The following is a 16,035-nucleotide window of genomic DNA, read 5'->3' on the forward strand; positions in this document are numbered from 1 at the left end:
AGGCTCCCTGAAGACAGGCAAGAGCAACTGCAGAGGAAAGATCCTCCTGATGTTGGACTACAACTACCATCAACCTGAGCCAACACTATCAATAACGAGGGACCATGGGAACTGCAGCCCAGCATCTAGAGGGTGCCACACTCCCCACCCCTGCCTCTGTCAGCTTCCTCTCCTACGTGATTATGGGTTATCTTGAACAGAACCAACTGTGACTCAGCAACTGTTCCAGACTTAGGGTTCTATATATGTACTCTAAGGACATAATTGAAAACCTCTATCGCTTTTTGAGTAGAAATAGGACTGGGGTACGCCATCTCAGCTCAGTGATTCCCTATTGAAATACTGAACAACAGACCAGATCCCCACTTCCAGAATCATGGCAATACATTTTGCCTTTTTTTGTGCATAAGTTCAATCCAACCTACTATTTTTGCAAAGTTGCGCATATATTCTGTGGTTTACTCACTGGCAAGACCCTAGGCATATGCAGCCAAGTTCCCATTCTCACCTGGAGGTGGAGGCAGACTGCTGAGATCAACAGTCTCTCCTTTACCCACAGAGATCAAAACAGGATCAAACGTCTGAAAAAAGTTAAAATGATTGTTAGCTCGCTCTTCTCTAACATTTCAGCTAAGAGTCCTAAGATGTTTTAAGCAAGACGCAGCTTTTCCTTACCAGAAACAGCAGAAGCCCCTGAGGCCCCAGGACAGTACTGAGATTTCAAGACAGATGGCATTACGGAAAAGGATTTTCCTTCAACTATTCTATAACACTTGTAATTTGGCATCAGTTGATTGTTCTTGCCACTTTGCCTCCTATTACAGTCTGCCCCGCATTACGATTACCCCGCATTACGACAAATCTGCTTCACGACGTTTTTGCGATTGCTTTTGCGATCGCAAAACGATCGTCTAAATAGGGTTTTTTTGCTTTGCGATGATCGGTTCCCTGCTTTGGGAACCGATTCTTTGCAAAACGATTTTTTTAACAGCTGATTGGCGGTTTCAAAATGGCCACCGGGTAATTAAAATGGCTCCCCGCTGTGTTTAGGGACTGATTCCTTACTATACAGGCACCGAAAATGGCTGCCGTATGGAGGATCTTCGCTGGACTGTGAGTTTTTAGCCCATTGGAACGCATTGAACGGTTTTTAATGCATTTCAATTGGCTTTTTATTTTCGCTTTATGACGTTTTCGCTTAACAGCAATTTTCCTGGAACGGATTATCGCCATTAAGCGAGGCACCACTGTATAAGTTTAACTGCCAGCTTTTGTATGAAGTGGACTGTGACGTTTTTCGATATTTCTACTACTAGCTCTGAAAGGCGCTCCAACTAAAGGCAATGGAGAGTTCAGTGTCTGCCACTCTGTTGAACAACGACATATTTTCAAACCCTCTTACATTTCTCGTTTAAACTGTTGCGTGCTGTTAATCACTGAAACCTGGCTGAACCCCACTATTCCAAACACTGTTATTGATATGGAAGGTTTTTTATTACATCGTTTGGACAGAGACAGGAATGTGGGGAAGTGCAGAGGAGGAGGATTGTGCGTGTTTGTTAGAGAGAGCTGGTGCACAAACTCAGAGATTATAACACGTCATAGCTCTTTGGAGCTGGAATATCTGTCTGTTAAATGCAGACCTTTTTACCTTCCACGGGAATTCAGCGTTGTTATTATTCTTGTTGTTTATATTCCGCCGGATGCAAATGCGGATTTGGCGCTGGGTCATCTGGGCGATGAAATTGGCAACTTGCAAAATAAATTTCCGGATGCTGTATACATTATTGCAGGAGACTTCAATCATGTAGATCTACGTGCAGTCCTCCCCAAATTCCATCAACATGTAAGGTGTGCTACTAGGGGGCTGAACACCTTAGATAAGGTCTACACGAATATTGCAAATGGATACAGGATATTACAATTGCCACACTTGGGCCAGTCTGACCATATGTCCCTGTTTTTAGCTCCAGAGTATATTCCTCTGAGAAAACAGTCAGGGCCAGTAGTCAAGACAGTGAAAAGCTGGCCGGAGGGAGCAATGGAGCAGTTAAAGGACTGTTTTGAACAAACAAATTGGGAAATTTTTGACCATCCTGATCTGGAAGAACATACAGCTGCAGTGTTAGGGTATATGGCACACTGTATTGACACGGTCACAGTGGATAAACGTATCCGGGTTTATCCCAATCAAAAACCTTGGATGACCGGGAAGGTTAGACGCCTGTTGTATGCTAGAAATAAGGCTTTTAAGTCTGGGGATGATCTAGACTACAGTGCAGCAAGAACGAATTTGAGGAGAGGCATTAAGCAAGCTAAGGCCGAATACAAGAGGAGAATTGAAGACTGCTTTCTCAGCAATAACATGAGGCAAGTTTGGCAGGGGGTTCAACAACTAACAAACTACAAAGCAAAAAAGGTTTCCTCAGGCGGAGGTGTGGAGGTGGCTGAGGAGTTGAACAACTTTTTTGCTCGATTCGAGATCGATCAAACTGAAACTGTTCGTTTGCCATCATTTACTCAGCAGAGTCCCCCCTTCATTGTGAATGAGCAGGATGTGAGACAGACTATGAAAGTGGTTAACTCCAGAAAAGCAGCTGGACCCGACTTAATTCCTGGTCGGGTGGTAAAAGACTGTGCTGATCAGCTAGCCGGGATATGGACTGTAATTTTTAATAGATCCCTGACACTATGCGCAGTTCCCGTCTGTCTCAAGGCTTCCGTCATCGTTCCACTGCCTAAAAAGTTGCCTACAAACAGTCCGAATGACTACAGGCCGGTGGCACTAACTTCAATCTTAATGAAGTGCTTTGAGCAGTTAGTTCGGAAATATATTATCTCCTGCCTTCCTGATCCCTTTGATGGGCTTCAGTTTGCTTATAAAGAAAATAGATCAACCGAGGATGCGATCAATACTGTGCTTTATATGGCTTTATCCCACTTGGAAACACAAGGGAATTATGTAAGAATGCTGTTCGCGGACTTTAGCTCTGCTTTTAACACCATTATACCCCACAGATTAATAGACAAACTTAAAGATCTTGATTTTCCAGATTCTATCTGTCTGTGGATTTTGGATTTTTTAACAAATCGTCCACAAAGGGTTAAACTGAATGACTACATCTCTACTGACAAGATACTCAGCACTGGCACTCCACAAGGCTGTGTCCTTAGTCCACTACTGTTCTCCATTTATTCATCGGATTGCACCAATAACCATCCCAGTAATAGGATTATCAAATTTGCAGACGATACTACACTAGTAGGACTTATCTCTGGGGATGATGAGTCTGCGTATCGGGACGAGGTATTACAGCTATCCCGCTGGTGCAAAAAAAACAATCTTTTATTTAACATCCAAAAAACCAAGGAATTCATAGTGGACTATAGGAAAAAAAGAGCAGACATTCAGCCACTGTATATAGATGGAGTTTGTGTGGAACAGGTGGTTGAATGTAAGTTTCTTGGGACTATCATAACAAATGACCTGACTTGGAATGCAAACACCGCTGCGTTAATCAGGAAGGCACAACAACGGTTGTATTTTCTAAGGATTCTTAGAAAGCAACAATTGACTGAGAGTTTGTTAATCACCTTCTATCGGAGTTCGATTGAGAGCATATTATCCTACTGTCTCTGTGTATGGTTCACGAGCTGCACAGTGGCAGAGAAAAAGGCAATTCAAAGGGTGATTAAGACGGCCCAAAACATCATTGGCTGTTCACTCCCCTCTTTGGAAGAATTGTATAAGAACAGATGTAAGAGGAAGATATCTAACATACTGAAAGACTCCTCTCATCCGGGATATCAGCTCTTTAAACTATTACCATCAGGAAGGAGATTCAGGGTATTGAAAGCAAGGACAAGCAGATTCAAGAACAGTTTTTACCCAAGTGCAGTATTGAGTTTAAATGTGGGGCCATAGGTTTTTGGTGGATTTTAATTGCTGAGAGAAAACGGGGTATCTATATTTGGATGGTGAAAGTTGTGTATATTTTAACTTTTTTTTGTAGTGTTGTCCAGTTTTACCTTGGGGAAGAGCACCTCATTTTGTTGCACCCACTTGTGAGCGCAATGACAAATAAATTTCTTATGTCTTATGTCTTAAATATAAGTTAAATAAATAAATTAATCCGACATTCCTTGAGGTAAAACCCGAGACTACCACACCTTAAGCTGACACCTCAAGTTTGTGGTCCTTTTTTCTCTTGCTGCAGGACCACACCTACCTTGGCTACACGGTAATATTTAGTCGCCATTTCAATGTTGCCTTCTTGCTTAGCACGCAGGGCCGCCAGCTTGTATGCCCGCTGTCTCGCTTGCAGAACTGCCTCAGTATTGGAGATTCGGGGAGCTGAAGAGAAGCAGAGAAGACAATCACGATTTTGCACCTCCCCATCAAAGAGATCTGGGATCCCAGGAGATGTTCGAAATCCTTTCCCTCCCATGTAAATAGAAGGCCATCATAGTATATCACAAACTGTTTCTGAATGCCTCCTTCCATTTCAAAAACAATTTGCCATAAGGAGATGTGGTTGGAGGAACACAGTGAACCATAAAGTTCAAATGTTCTTTGGATCTCTGCCCTTAGGTCTGAGATGCTGATTTCTCAAGCAGAGGATTCAAGATAAAACCAAGCCTGATAGGATGGATTTTGGTTGGTTTTCAATCTATTTATTTATTTAACTTATATTTAAATGAGAAATGTAAGAGGGTTTGAAAATGTGTCGTTGTTCAACAGAGTTGACTTCTTTACAGAGTCTACTCTGCTAAGAAGTCGCCAGGCACAATAATAATGCATATTCACAGTCTAAACTGGAATAGGCACAATAATACCATATAATCATTAAACCCAAAGATATGTCTGTAATTGATCGTATAACAATAGCATGGTTTGTTGCAATTATTCATGTACTCTGAAATGCTTTGTTAACAGATTTTTTTCACATAGCTCATTAAGAAGGAACTTTTTCCAAAAATGCTAGGCGTTACAAATAACTCAGGCACTTTGAGTTTTGAATATTCTTTTTAGCTCAAGTGTGTGGTGTTTTGAATTACAGTTCTCCTCAACTCTAGCCAGCATCATTAATACCAAGGGATGGTGGCAGTTTTAGTCCAGTAGGCATATTCTTAGGGAAGGCTGCTCTATTCAGTACACTGTCTGTCTCAGCGGATATAGGCAACCTTAGCCTTCCGGATGTTTTCAGCCCATCATCCCCCATCAGTGACTATGGTGCCTACGACTGGTGAGAGCTGCAGTCCAACAGCATCTGGGGAGCCGCAGATTTAACTTTGACGGCCGAGCAAGTCACATTCCCAATTCTCAACCAACCCACTTCTTTAGATCTTTTGGAGCTGTCCTTTTGAGTTCAGTACTCACCCAAAGGAGAAGAAGACGGTGAAGGAGGTGATTCGTCTGGCGGTGCCTCTGGGGACGCAACGGGAACAGGAGGGGCTGGAGAAGTCTTTGGCTTCGGAAGTACTGGCGGTGGTTGTTTGGGGGGCAGATCGGAGACAGGTGGTGATTTAGAAGGTGGTTGCTCAGGAGCTTCAGAAGGTGACTCTGGGGGAAGGTGGTTGAACAGAGGGGCATTTTCTTCAGGTGTGGAGGCCTCTGACGGAGAGGCAGCCTCCAAAGGAGAGGCCTGCTGGGAAGGCCTGCTCTTCCCGGTTGCTACCGGTGGTGGAATGTCACCGTCATCAATCTTTTTGCCCTTCTTTACAGAAGTCAACAAATTTTCCAGAGTCTGGAAAACAGGGAGAAGAAGCTTTATATGGTAAAAGCACATTTCAAAACCTTAACACAAGCTGATCTATGGTATATGCCTCTAAAGTAAACCTGCAGTGAGATTTGTGGGATTCACATCCTTCAACTATACAGAGAAGTTTCTCCTCATTTTTTATTAGATGCATCAATATTACCCCTTTCCTATGAGAAGCTGAAGGTGTTTGTACATGACTCTTCTCCTTGCTGAGTCATCACAACAATCCTGTGAGGTAGGTCAAGCTGAGGGAGAATAACTGACCCACAGTCACCCAGGGAGTTCATGGCTCAGTGACGACTTCGACCTCAAGCCTCCCAAGTCCCAGTGAAAGATGCTGATCACTCTACCCTGCAGGTGTTCTGTTTCCCTCAGAGATATTACTGGGATGACATAGTGTGCAGCCAGCTAGAAAGAGCGCCCAGCCCTCTGCCACATGCTGAGCACGTCTCCAATTAGAAGTAAGAACAATACATGTGAGGGAGAATCCCACTGTTATCTCCCACGAGGGAACAGACATTATATCACAGTTCTCCAGCAGGCTGCTAGCGGTTTTCTTCTGAACAGGAAAAGTAAGCAGTACATGGATGAATTTTTCCATTTCAGAGGTGAAGCTTCCCCAGAGCCTGTGCAGGCAAGACTAAGCCTGTGAACTAAAGGTTAACCCCCCAGTGTACAGGATCCCCCTCTCCTCCACTGTATCCACATAATAACCCTGTAAGGTAGGCCAGAGAGCATGAGGATGACTGGCCCAAGCTTATTCAATGAGCTTGATAACTGAATGAAGAACTAAACCTGCACGTGTCCGGTCATCCTCCAACTGTTTAACTAGGAGTGGCTCGTAAGCCAATATTTCAGAGGAGGGTGACCTCCCTGCAACACTCACAAGCTTCCTAGGAGCCTATCTGCCACATTGTAGGAGCTCTTACATATCACAATTGAAGATAAATGCACATGAAATAGAAATTTAGCCAGGCCATGCAAGGCTAGTCTACATTTTAAAATCTTGACCAGGACATTCGGATCCCCTGCGACCCCACCACCAAGCCAGTACTATCTGCGGGGCCAGGTACACACGAGGCCCACTGTGCTCTGAAGGGGGAAACAGTGATTAAGGTGCTGAACGGAGGATCTCAAAGGCCTGCTCCTGCAATCAGGGCATCCCAGTGCTTCTCAAAAGGAAGGCTTCAGAAAGCCCATTCCCATTGATCTGTAAAGCAGGTTTCTAATCATATTTAATAATGCATCTGATGGCCACCTCCTTAGAAAATGATGCCCCAGTGCCGATGTCACAGCTTACCTTGAGGCCCCTTTCATAGCGGCGCACTTTGGAGCTTTCCCCAGCTTGCTTTGCGTTAGCCACGGCGGTTTTGTACATGGCCAGTCGTTCTTCCAAGAGGGATTCCATCGCGCTGGAACCAGCTGAGCCATCCTTTGTCTGGGGAAGCACAGAACAGGCTCCTCTTTGGTGAAAATATAAAAGACTGCCCCAGCTTCTGCTCTGCAGAGGATTGTCTTGGCTAAAATGCATATCTGAGCCCTGGCCCAACAGTTCAAGATGCAGAACAGGAAACTGCCTACTTTCCTCTGATCGATGGATAGAGTACACACACATACAGACATGAAACAGCTGAAAAGGTTAACTCCAACTATCTATGTTCCTGCAGCTGTTTCTGAGTAGGACTAGCCAATAAAGTGATTGGTTGGAGTTGGGACTGTTTCAGAAAAGTAAAAGGAATCATATTCACAAACAAAACCAGAAACCACAACGAAAGCTCTGCTTTTCTGCTATCACTATCATACTAATTATGAACCTCCTTTACCTGGGCACTATGCACATTACTGCATGGGCAGGAATGACATACTTGGGACTCTCTCAATTACTGTATAAATGCTAACCAATTATAAATGTTAATCATTCACGTTTACATCAAAAGTGGGACACCTCTTGCAGCCGAGATCAATTTCAGAAAAACTCCTGGAGCCTACATGAGAAGGAGTCAATAGCAAGGGCTCAAGAGCAAGAGAGGTGACCAATATTAACAGAATATTTTTACTTAAAAGATTTTACAGCTGGTACTTAAGCCTTGAGATAAGCTTTTAAACCTTTCAGATGCAAAAGAAGCATACAATGGCTGGGAACCCACCAAATAATGGCTAAATGGGGCAGATGGTTGGCCATCTAGGGAGTCTTAGGACTGAGACCGGATGATTCAGCCCCAAGAGCTGAGGTTCTCCATCCCAGATATTTTCAAGCAACAGCTCATGCTATCTTTGATCGCTGGCCATGACGGCTGAGCTTGGTGGAAATTAAGTATTAAAGTGCATCGAACAAGCCATAGGTTGCACATCCCTCATCAAGGATGAGTTCATGACCAAGGCAAAACTTGAACTGCTGCCTTCTCAAGTCACAGTTTCCACTCTTAGCCAACAGATCGCTTTCAGTTTCTATGTTATGTACCGACAGCGCTCAAACAAGAAAAGCTTTTTAATATTAACTACCTTCTGCTCTCCGGCATTGCGACTTAGGGCTAGTGACACATTTGCAAGATGCAAGGGATCACATAGGTATAGGTCATGGGGATGATAAAGAAAACTCCTTCCCACCCAACACTAAGATCCACTGCAACCGGTGTGTGTGTGTGAGAGAGAGAGAGTGGTCACCAAGAAGTCAAGGGCAAGGAAGCCATGCTGTACCTTTGCAGCATCAAGTACCGGGACATCTTTCACCTCCACATCCTCCTCAAGTACTTCGTGAAGTTCAGCCTATGCAGGCAGAAACAATGTATATACATATTTTAATGTTCATGCTTTAAATCTATGCCACAGAGCATGGTTATTTTCTATTCTCTGTCCATTTCAAGCTTCTCTCCTATACTGGACTGGCCTCTCCTGCACTTATAATCCCAATCCAAACCAAAACAGCTCGTACACTTCTACAAGGGAAGTGCCTTTTCCTCTTACTCATATATAGAGGATTTCTACCAATCCCCTCCATCAGCATCGAGAAGCTTCCTGCTCTCTTGTTACTGCATTCTCTTCTGCTAGAAAACTTTCTTCCTTTGGAAAATGCCTTTCCCAGATCAGGGCTTGGAAAAATTAGTGGCCATACTGTGGCTGGGGGAATCTGGGAGCTATCATTTAAAAACTTAGTATTTCCAACAGTCCCACCACTGCCACTGATCCATCCCTTCTTTACCCCTCTGCACCATCATCAGTCTCCAAACTTCTATCTCACGCCCCAGTCTCATACCAAGTATAAGCCTTTGGGGCAAAGACTGCATCACATCTTGTGCTCCATACAGCACCGAAGCACATTGTGGCTGCTAAATAAATTTCATTGGAGGAGAATACGGTCATGAATGCTACCAGAGGTGTGTAAGGGTTGTTGGGTTTTTTTTACCAGCAGTTCATCATCATCTTCCAAATCATCTTCTTCCTCCCCATCCTCTTCATCAGAATCCTTCATGCAGAAAGCAGCCATTCTCTCAATAGCTTCCATTGGCAAAGGAGCTGGAGAGAAGAGGCAATCCAGAGGGTATTGTCAGGTCTCACAAAAACAGCTCCAGATCACTCTAAAGCAGTGGTACCCAACTATTTTGATACTGTGGACCAGTTGGGGAGGAACGGGGTCTGTGCGCAGGGGAAGGGGCACCCTCACATGCATAGGGACTACACTCACTCGTGCAGATGTGTGGGCACTCACATGCATGCGTGAAGGGGCTGCGCTCGCTCACGCAGACGTGCAAGCACTCGCGCACAGGTGCAAAGGTGCTCGCACAGCATACGCACACACTTGCACAGCATGTGCTAAGGATGCTTGCGGGGGGCACGCGCTCACTCATGTGCATGCACAAAGGGGCTGTGCAGGTGGGCGTGCGGTGGGAGAGCATGTGGGCCCCCCGGAAGATCTGTCTCCACGGCCCGGTCTGGTCAAGGCCACGGACCGGGGGTTGGGGATCCCTGCTCTAATGGGACCCCAAGATATAGGGTCAAGATATGGCAACATATGATCACACTTGGCAAAAAAAAGGAATATCTGAATCATAAAAATTACATGGGACCAAGAACAGTTCTTTGAATGGGTTTGTGTCTCCAAAGACGTATATTTGTTAACAAAAGCCCTGTTTTCTAACTCTGACTGAAGTTACTTCAAACTTGGAACTTTTTTTAACCCCAGCGTAATATAACATTGCATGTTTTTTAGAACACCTATTAAAATATCCAAGATTCCTTGCAAGTACTTCTCTACATGACGGTCACCCTTTTAGAGCACCAATCCTAATAACTATTCCTTCGGAACTTTTTGTGGATAAAGTGAAACCCTTACTGGTCTTTGAAAGTGCACACTTTCAGAACTGGGGATTATTCACCTTCCACTGCCTTAACACAAATCTGTTCCAATTACCTTTGATAACTAAAATTAACAGCCAATCTTCTTTACTTGTTTGGAAAATGAAGCAAGTGACTGGGCGAGACAGCTACAAAGATCTTTGGGCCAGTAGAAGTCCATCCCCATTTCATTCCACAAGTCTTTTAAATCATTTTCCTAAGCAATAACCAGCCACACAAAAGCCTAGAAGCTACTTACTTTTTCCATTTGGTTTTTTTCTCATGTCTGGTTGGCCTCCAACAAGGGCCAGGAGCTCAGCCTCTAATTCATGATCATCTTCCCCATCATTGACCATCATACCATCAGGAGACAAATCCACCAACAAGCCAATCTAGAGGGAACAAGATAAAACTCATTTATCAAAAACTGCTACTGATTTCTTCATGAACATTTTTAGCTCTTGTTTTATACATGCTATTGTGATGCCAAACTTAATGTACCATGTGTGTTCTTAGGAAATGTATTGCCTATTGGGAAGCAAACTGTCAATCAGAAATCACCGCCCAGATTTAGAACTTGTAATTACAGATGCAAATGTGATCCTGAAGCTTCAGGAGGGGCTTCTCCCATATGTGGTTCTTTCCATAGTCTGTTCAACATCTCACATCCTTGATTCCATGTCTTCAACAAAGCAAAGAAGGGTTGATAGATGTCCAATTGGTGGTGATGCTGATTATCTGAAATGCCTAAGAAGAACTCCGGGCACCACTTCTAGATACTTTCATGCACTAACCCCAAACTTCTTTCCTAAACAAGGGCTTGAGACTCAGCTGATTTACCTCATTAGAAAAAAAGATCAACTGTGCTGCTGATTCACTTGCATTCTGTACTATTCCTTTTGGGAGGTGTTACTATTTCATTTGCTGCTTTGCCACTGATGTACTTCACTGAATGTTTTATTGTTTCGGAGTCTGTTTACCGGAAACCACTTTTAAAAATCCATGATGTTATCAAGATTTCATTTCATTTTTATCCACTTCATTTGAAGCACCGAAGTTTCCCACAACAGGATTCACCCAAACAAGCCCTTGTGACCCTGATTTCCAAAACTTTAAATCATCGCTTTCTTGGATTACAGCTCCCAGAATTTCCCAACCAATGTGGCAAACTTGAGGAATATTCAGAGTCACAGTCCAAAAAATGTAACTGTTCTAAGCTATGGGATGCCCAACCGATAGTCACAGCTTTCAAAGAAGACAGTTGGGGAGAACACTTTTAAGAATGCAAGGTGGCTTACATCAATTCAAAAGACAGTATTTAAACCTAAAAAGAGTAGCTATATAAATACTTAAAAGGGTCAAATAAATACCACACTAAAACACGATAAACAAAAGCAATACCAAAAACATATTCAAAGCAGCAAGGCACAACCATCCATTTAAGAACCCCACTTCAGGCAGGCAGTGCTGAGGGAAAGCTTGCCTGAAAAGGAAGTTCTTTGCCTGCTTGTGGAAAGACAGCAAAGATGGGGCCAGCCTGGACTCTTGTGGGAGGGAGTTCCAGAGTCAGGGAGCAGCGATAGACAAGATCTACTCCCATGTAGTTTACTGAAGCAAGAAAACTACAAACACGGTGAGGTTGAGTCCTTCAGGACTCTTCTCAGGAGTAGGTATAAAGATGTAAAGGGGCAGCTGAGGAAGAAACAAGTGACTATATTGTGCTGAAAAACAGACTGGCAAACCAAGATAAAAATTGCAGATGCAACACAGAAGAAAGGTGTGGGTATGTAATCTTAAGGTCTTTTCCTCCTCACACAGGCAAAATCTCCTTGTTCATTATTTACACTCCAAAACTATCTGAGAAGTACAGAATGTCATGTTTACAGAACACTGGGTACAACTTCCCTTTTTTGTAACTGATACTTACATTCAACAAGGGCAAGCTGATATCCAAATTTTGTGAACCAAGCCCAATAACATTTTAATTCTGCTAGCCAGGAACGCAATACCTTAGGCTTGTTCTCTTCCAGCAGGGCTTGTTTGCTCACCCTCAGAGCTTAGAAACACTACTGCTCTGAACAACTCCCCAAATGGCCAGGATGGCTGATGAATTCTGCGAGTTGTGCTCCAAAAATGTCATATTTCTAAGCTCTGAGCCCCAGATAATTCACCAGAAAACAGCCTTCAGAAATGTCCCCAGGGAATCTCATGCAACACTACACACATGAAGAAAGTTCTGTACCACACCCATAGCTAACAACTACCACCCATCATTATGTGCATGATGGTTTCACTAGTTTCACACACTGGAATATAAAAGGATATACTGCTATTGGCTTACAGTAGTCTATGGAACTTTGCTAGATGTTGCAAAAGCTGTTTTATTAACATCTTAAAGTATTGTGTCAGATTACATATGGCTAAACTGTAGAACACATGCCACAAAGTTCACAATAGCAGGAGGAAGCATTCTTCCTAGATGTAACTAGGATGGCCTCTGCTGGCCATAGCATGTGGTCAGATCTATGCTTGTTTCTCATCTTCAACACTCTATTGCTACCTGCCTCTGAATTCTGCAGACACAATGCATACAAACCACATGTACATGTAAGTACTCTAGAGTCACACTGTCTCATTTTTCAACCTTGAGCATGACATTCTTTACTGCTTTAATCCACTGGTTCTTAATCTTGGGTTACTCAGGAGTTTTGGACTGCAACTCCCAGAAGCCTTCACCACCAGCTGTCCTGACTGGGGTTTCTGGGAGTTGCAGTTCAAAAACATCCGAGTAACAAAGGTTAAGAACCACTGCTTTAATCTACTGAGAACAGCTACAGAGTTGCTATCGAAAGAACATGAATGACTTCTAGAAATTCTGACCCATCATGGAGAATTCTGTCATAGTCCTAAAATTCCAAATTCTAAAAGAGAAACAGAATCACAATACAGTATATATGTGTAGAGTAAGAATCTAGAGAAGAACTGAGTAAGATTTGAGAAAGATTTCCTTCATCGAGTTCATCTAGATGCACCAACTCTCCCTCCCTAGAGCTTGAGATGTTAATTTTCCATGAACAACATAGACTATTGCTTTTCAAAATTTTATTTCAAAGTAAATTTTAACAAGCAGAGTTTTTACATGTTACAGTACAACATATGATTTTAAGACTACAGTTCCAAGAGCTGCAATAATTAACTAGGATGAGAAATTTACCCACAGGATTTAAAATTCTGTCACTCTTCTTCAATCTTCCTACAGGGCTTCCTACAGCAGACATTTTAACCTATAGCTGTAAGCCCGGATGGAAGATATCTGTTTCCTGCACACAGTCAGCATTACTTTACAGCAATCGGGACAGCAACCTTCAGAGGCCTACAGGTTCTTGACCGAAGTCACTGATAAGAGAGAATGTCACATGAGGAAAAAGTAGAAAAGGTGTATCAGAACTCACCTGTCTAGGTGTGCCATTCACATTGCCTTTGCCTCCCCGAGGAGGTGGCGGTGGCAGCTTTTTGTTCCTATTCATTTCTTTTTTAGTCTATTCTCAGTCAGTGCAAAATAGCATCAGTCCAGATGGAGCTGAGGATTTCAATGGGATAAATCAGACTTTGTCTCTGTCTCTCTCATTTCAGTTATCCGCATTATCTCCCTTTCCTGCTGTCTACTACCCAGCCCCCACTTCTTCTCCAAAGCAGCTCCACAGGCCAGGAGGCAGTTTATGAGTTCATACACATACAAAATAAAGACATGTTACCAAATCCAAATCCACCCCACTTCTTTTCCACCATGCTCAAGGGGTTGGCTCTCAGGCTTAGATCTAAGCTAAAAAGGACAGTGATCAATGCTCCCAGATTGCAGTCCAATCTTCCAAAGAAAGGCCTATAATACTAACCTTCTCTTACCGCCGCCAAAAAAAAAAAAAAAAATCCCTTGTAACTCCACTCCCAATTATAATCTTAAAAACAGTATTGGGAATTGCAGTACACAGTGTTTTGAGTCTCCAACCACTTCCGGTGTTATCCTTAACCACAGTCCATAACAAAAAGTGTGCAAACGAGGTCAGCATCATTATATTCCTATTACAGATGAGAAACTGAGGCTTCTCATTAGACGACCTCGCGAGTAGCCCAGGCAACAACACGTCCATCAGGAAAGACCCCCCTGGGTCTCGCCGTGAGCTTTCCATTATCTCCTGTGGGTCCTATTCCTACACAGGACTCCATGCCTGGACTAGGGATGACGCCCCCTGGTTCAAAGCTTTCCCGCGCGAACCTCAATCCCCACCTGATTCTCTCCCCTCCCCCCCCCCTCCGTAACACGAGGCTAATCTTGCCAACGACTTCACAAGGTTTGCTGTACAGGTTGTAAGACCCCTCAGGGCGCCCTTGACTTCGAAGACCCACGTTTTCGGTCTCGCATCCTCCATAGCCCGCCAGTCCCTTCCCTCTGTCGTCCAAGCACTTCTCTAGCCACCTTCTCATCCCACCGCCCCACACAAACAGATGCCCCTCCATCATCACCCCCTTTCTCTCCAATTATAGACACTCACTTCCTTCTTCTCCTTTGGCCGCCGTAAACAACGCTGCCTTGCTTTACGGCTCCGTCGCGCGCGAGAAAGCGAGTCGCCACCGCGTTCCCGTCGACCTCGCTTTACGGCGATCTGTTGCTTCAGCTTTCTATAGAGAGAGCAAAGAGGTCTGTCCCTACATGACGACAGAGGGCGAGATGCTTGAACAGTACAGTGTCATCGAAGCGACCAACATGAACTTGACCCAACTCCGGGAGGCAGTGGAAGACAGGAGGGCCTGGCGTGTGCTCTGGTCCATGGGGTCACGAAGAGTCGGACACGACTAAACGACTAAAACAACAACAACTGTCCCTACATTGTAAACTCTCGTGACAAGAACGTTGAAACTGCCCATCTCGGTGAAATCGAGGGTCGATAATGCTGCTATCCAATGGGGTGTAGTGGATAGAGGGATTGGGGTTCAGGAGGGCAGGGTTTGAATTCCCACTCCGCCATGGAAGCTCCCGGGGTGTGTGGAACTCATAAAGCCCTATTAGGGATAGTATCGGTCGATTCCGAATTGACCGCACATAACAAAAAAAAGTTTGATTTACTCTAAGTTTTACTAAATTAGCCCACAGTTCTTCAGTTATTCAAAATATCACCGGAAGTCAGGGGTTGTGCGACATCTCTATCACAGTTTCTAGTTCTATATATCTCGATCTAGGTTGGGAGGGGCGGGGGAACGTTCTCCGAGAAAGGGAAAGAACCCTTAGAAGGCCGAGTGGGTGGAGCTACGTTTAGAGATGGGCGGGGCCTGTATGTGTGCCGAGTGGGTGGAGCTAAATGAATCCGAAGGGGGCAGAGGCGGGTTGCTGGGTCGATGCGACTCAGCTCGAGCCGGTCTAAGAGCGGGGGGTGGGAGGAGGCGGAGTGACAGGGGCTGGGTTAAAATTGGCGGGAAAAGCCGTTGAGGGGGGGGCGCGACGCTGTTGTAATTTCCTCTTTTAACATATACTAATTTAAGCTTTTTCGAGCCACTTGCAGAGAGCGAGGTGGCGGAACTTGCAATTTGTTTCACCTTAGCGGAAGGTATTAACACAGCTGACCGTTTGCTCTCTCTCCCCTTTACACAACAAAACATTTAATTCTCTCAAGCGAAACCCAAAGAAACAAAACAATTTTTTAAAAAGTCAAAAACATGTGGCGCCTTAAAGATTAACCATTATGTTTTAATGTAAGCTTTCCTGAACATGTCCGTCTGGTCAGATATACTTGCATAGACTAACACGGCTACCTCTTTCAAAACTTATTTCTGTGTAGTAGACCAAGCAGTAAGGAGGGGGGGAAATTACGAGGGTCCGTTTATTCCTTTTACTCCATAGGTGTAAAGCCAAACCGCACGTTAAAGACCATTACACTAATTTATTTTA

General features: G+C 44.0%; 1 protein-coding gene across 3 annotated transcripts in view; it reads right to left on the reverse strand.

Annotated features, from left to right (window-relative positions):
- The window catches only part of CC2D1A (coiled-coil and C2 domain containing 1A), a 57,451-nt gene extending 42,672 nt beyond the window's left edge, over window positions 1-14,779 (reverse strand). For 2 of the 3 annotated variants that reach the window (XR_013542310.1, XM_072991522.2), the window contains exons 1-9: window positions 14,645-14,779; window positions 13,547-13,674; window positions 10,354-10,486; window positions 9,166-9,275; window positions 8,460-8,528; window positions 7,063-7,200; window positions 5,381-5,747; window positions 4,230-4,354; window positions 509-581 (exon numbers count right to left, since the gene is read on the reverse strand). Coding sequence is in view for 2 of the 3 variants with exons in the window: in XM_072991522.2 (XP_072847623.2) it covers window positions 509-581; window positions 4,230-4,354; window positions 5,381-5,747; window positions 7,063-7,200; window positions 8,460-8,528; window positions 9,166-9,275; window positions 10,354-10,486; window positions 13,547-13,621 (1,090 nt within the window). In the remaining variant the exon portion in view is untranslated. Of the gene's footprint in view, window positions 1-508; window positions 582-4,229; window positions 4,355-5,380; window positions 5,748-7,062; window positions 7,201-8,459; window positions 8,529-9,165; window positions 9,276-10,353; window positions 10,487-13,546; window positions 13,675-14,498 lie in introns of all 3 variants that reach the window. The other variant, XM_072991521.2, reaches the window with a different exon arrangement.
- Window positions 14,780-16,035: the final 1,256 nt, after the last annotated feature.

Source organism: Pogona vitticeps, chromosome 2 (assembly GCF_051106095.1).
Source record: "Pogona vitticeps strain Pit_001003342236 chromosome 2, PviZW2.1, whole genome shotgun sequence".
Lineage (NCBI taxonomy): Eukaryota > Metazoa > Chordata > Lepidosauria > Squamata > Agamidae > Pogona > Pogona vitticeps.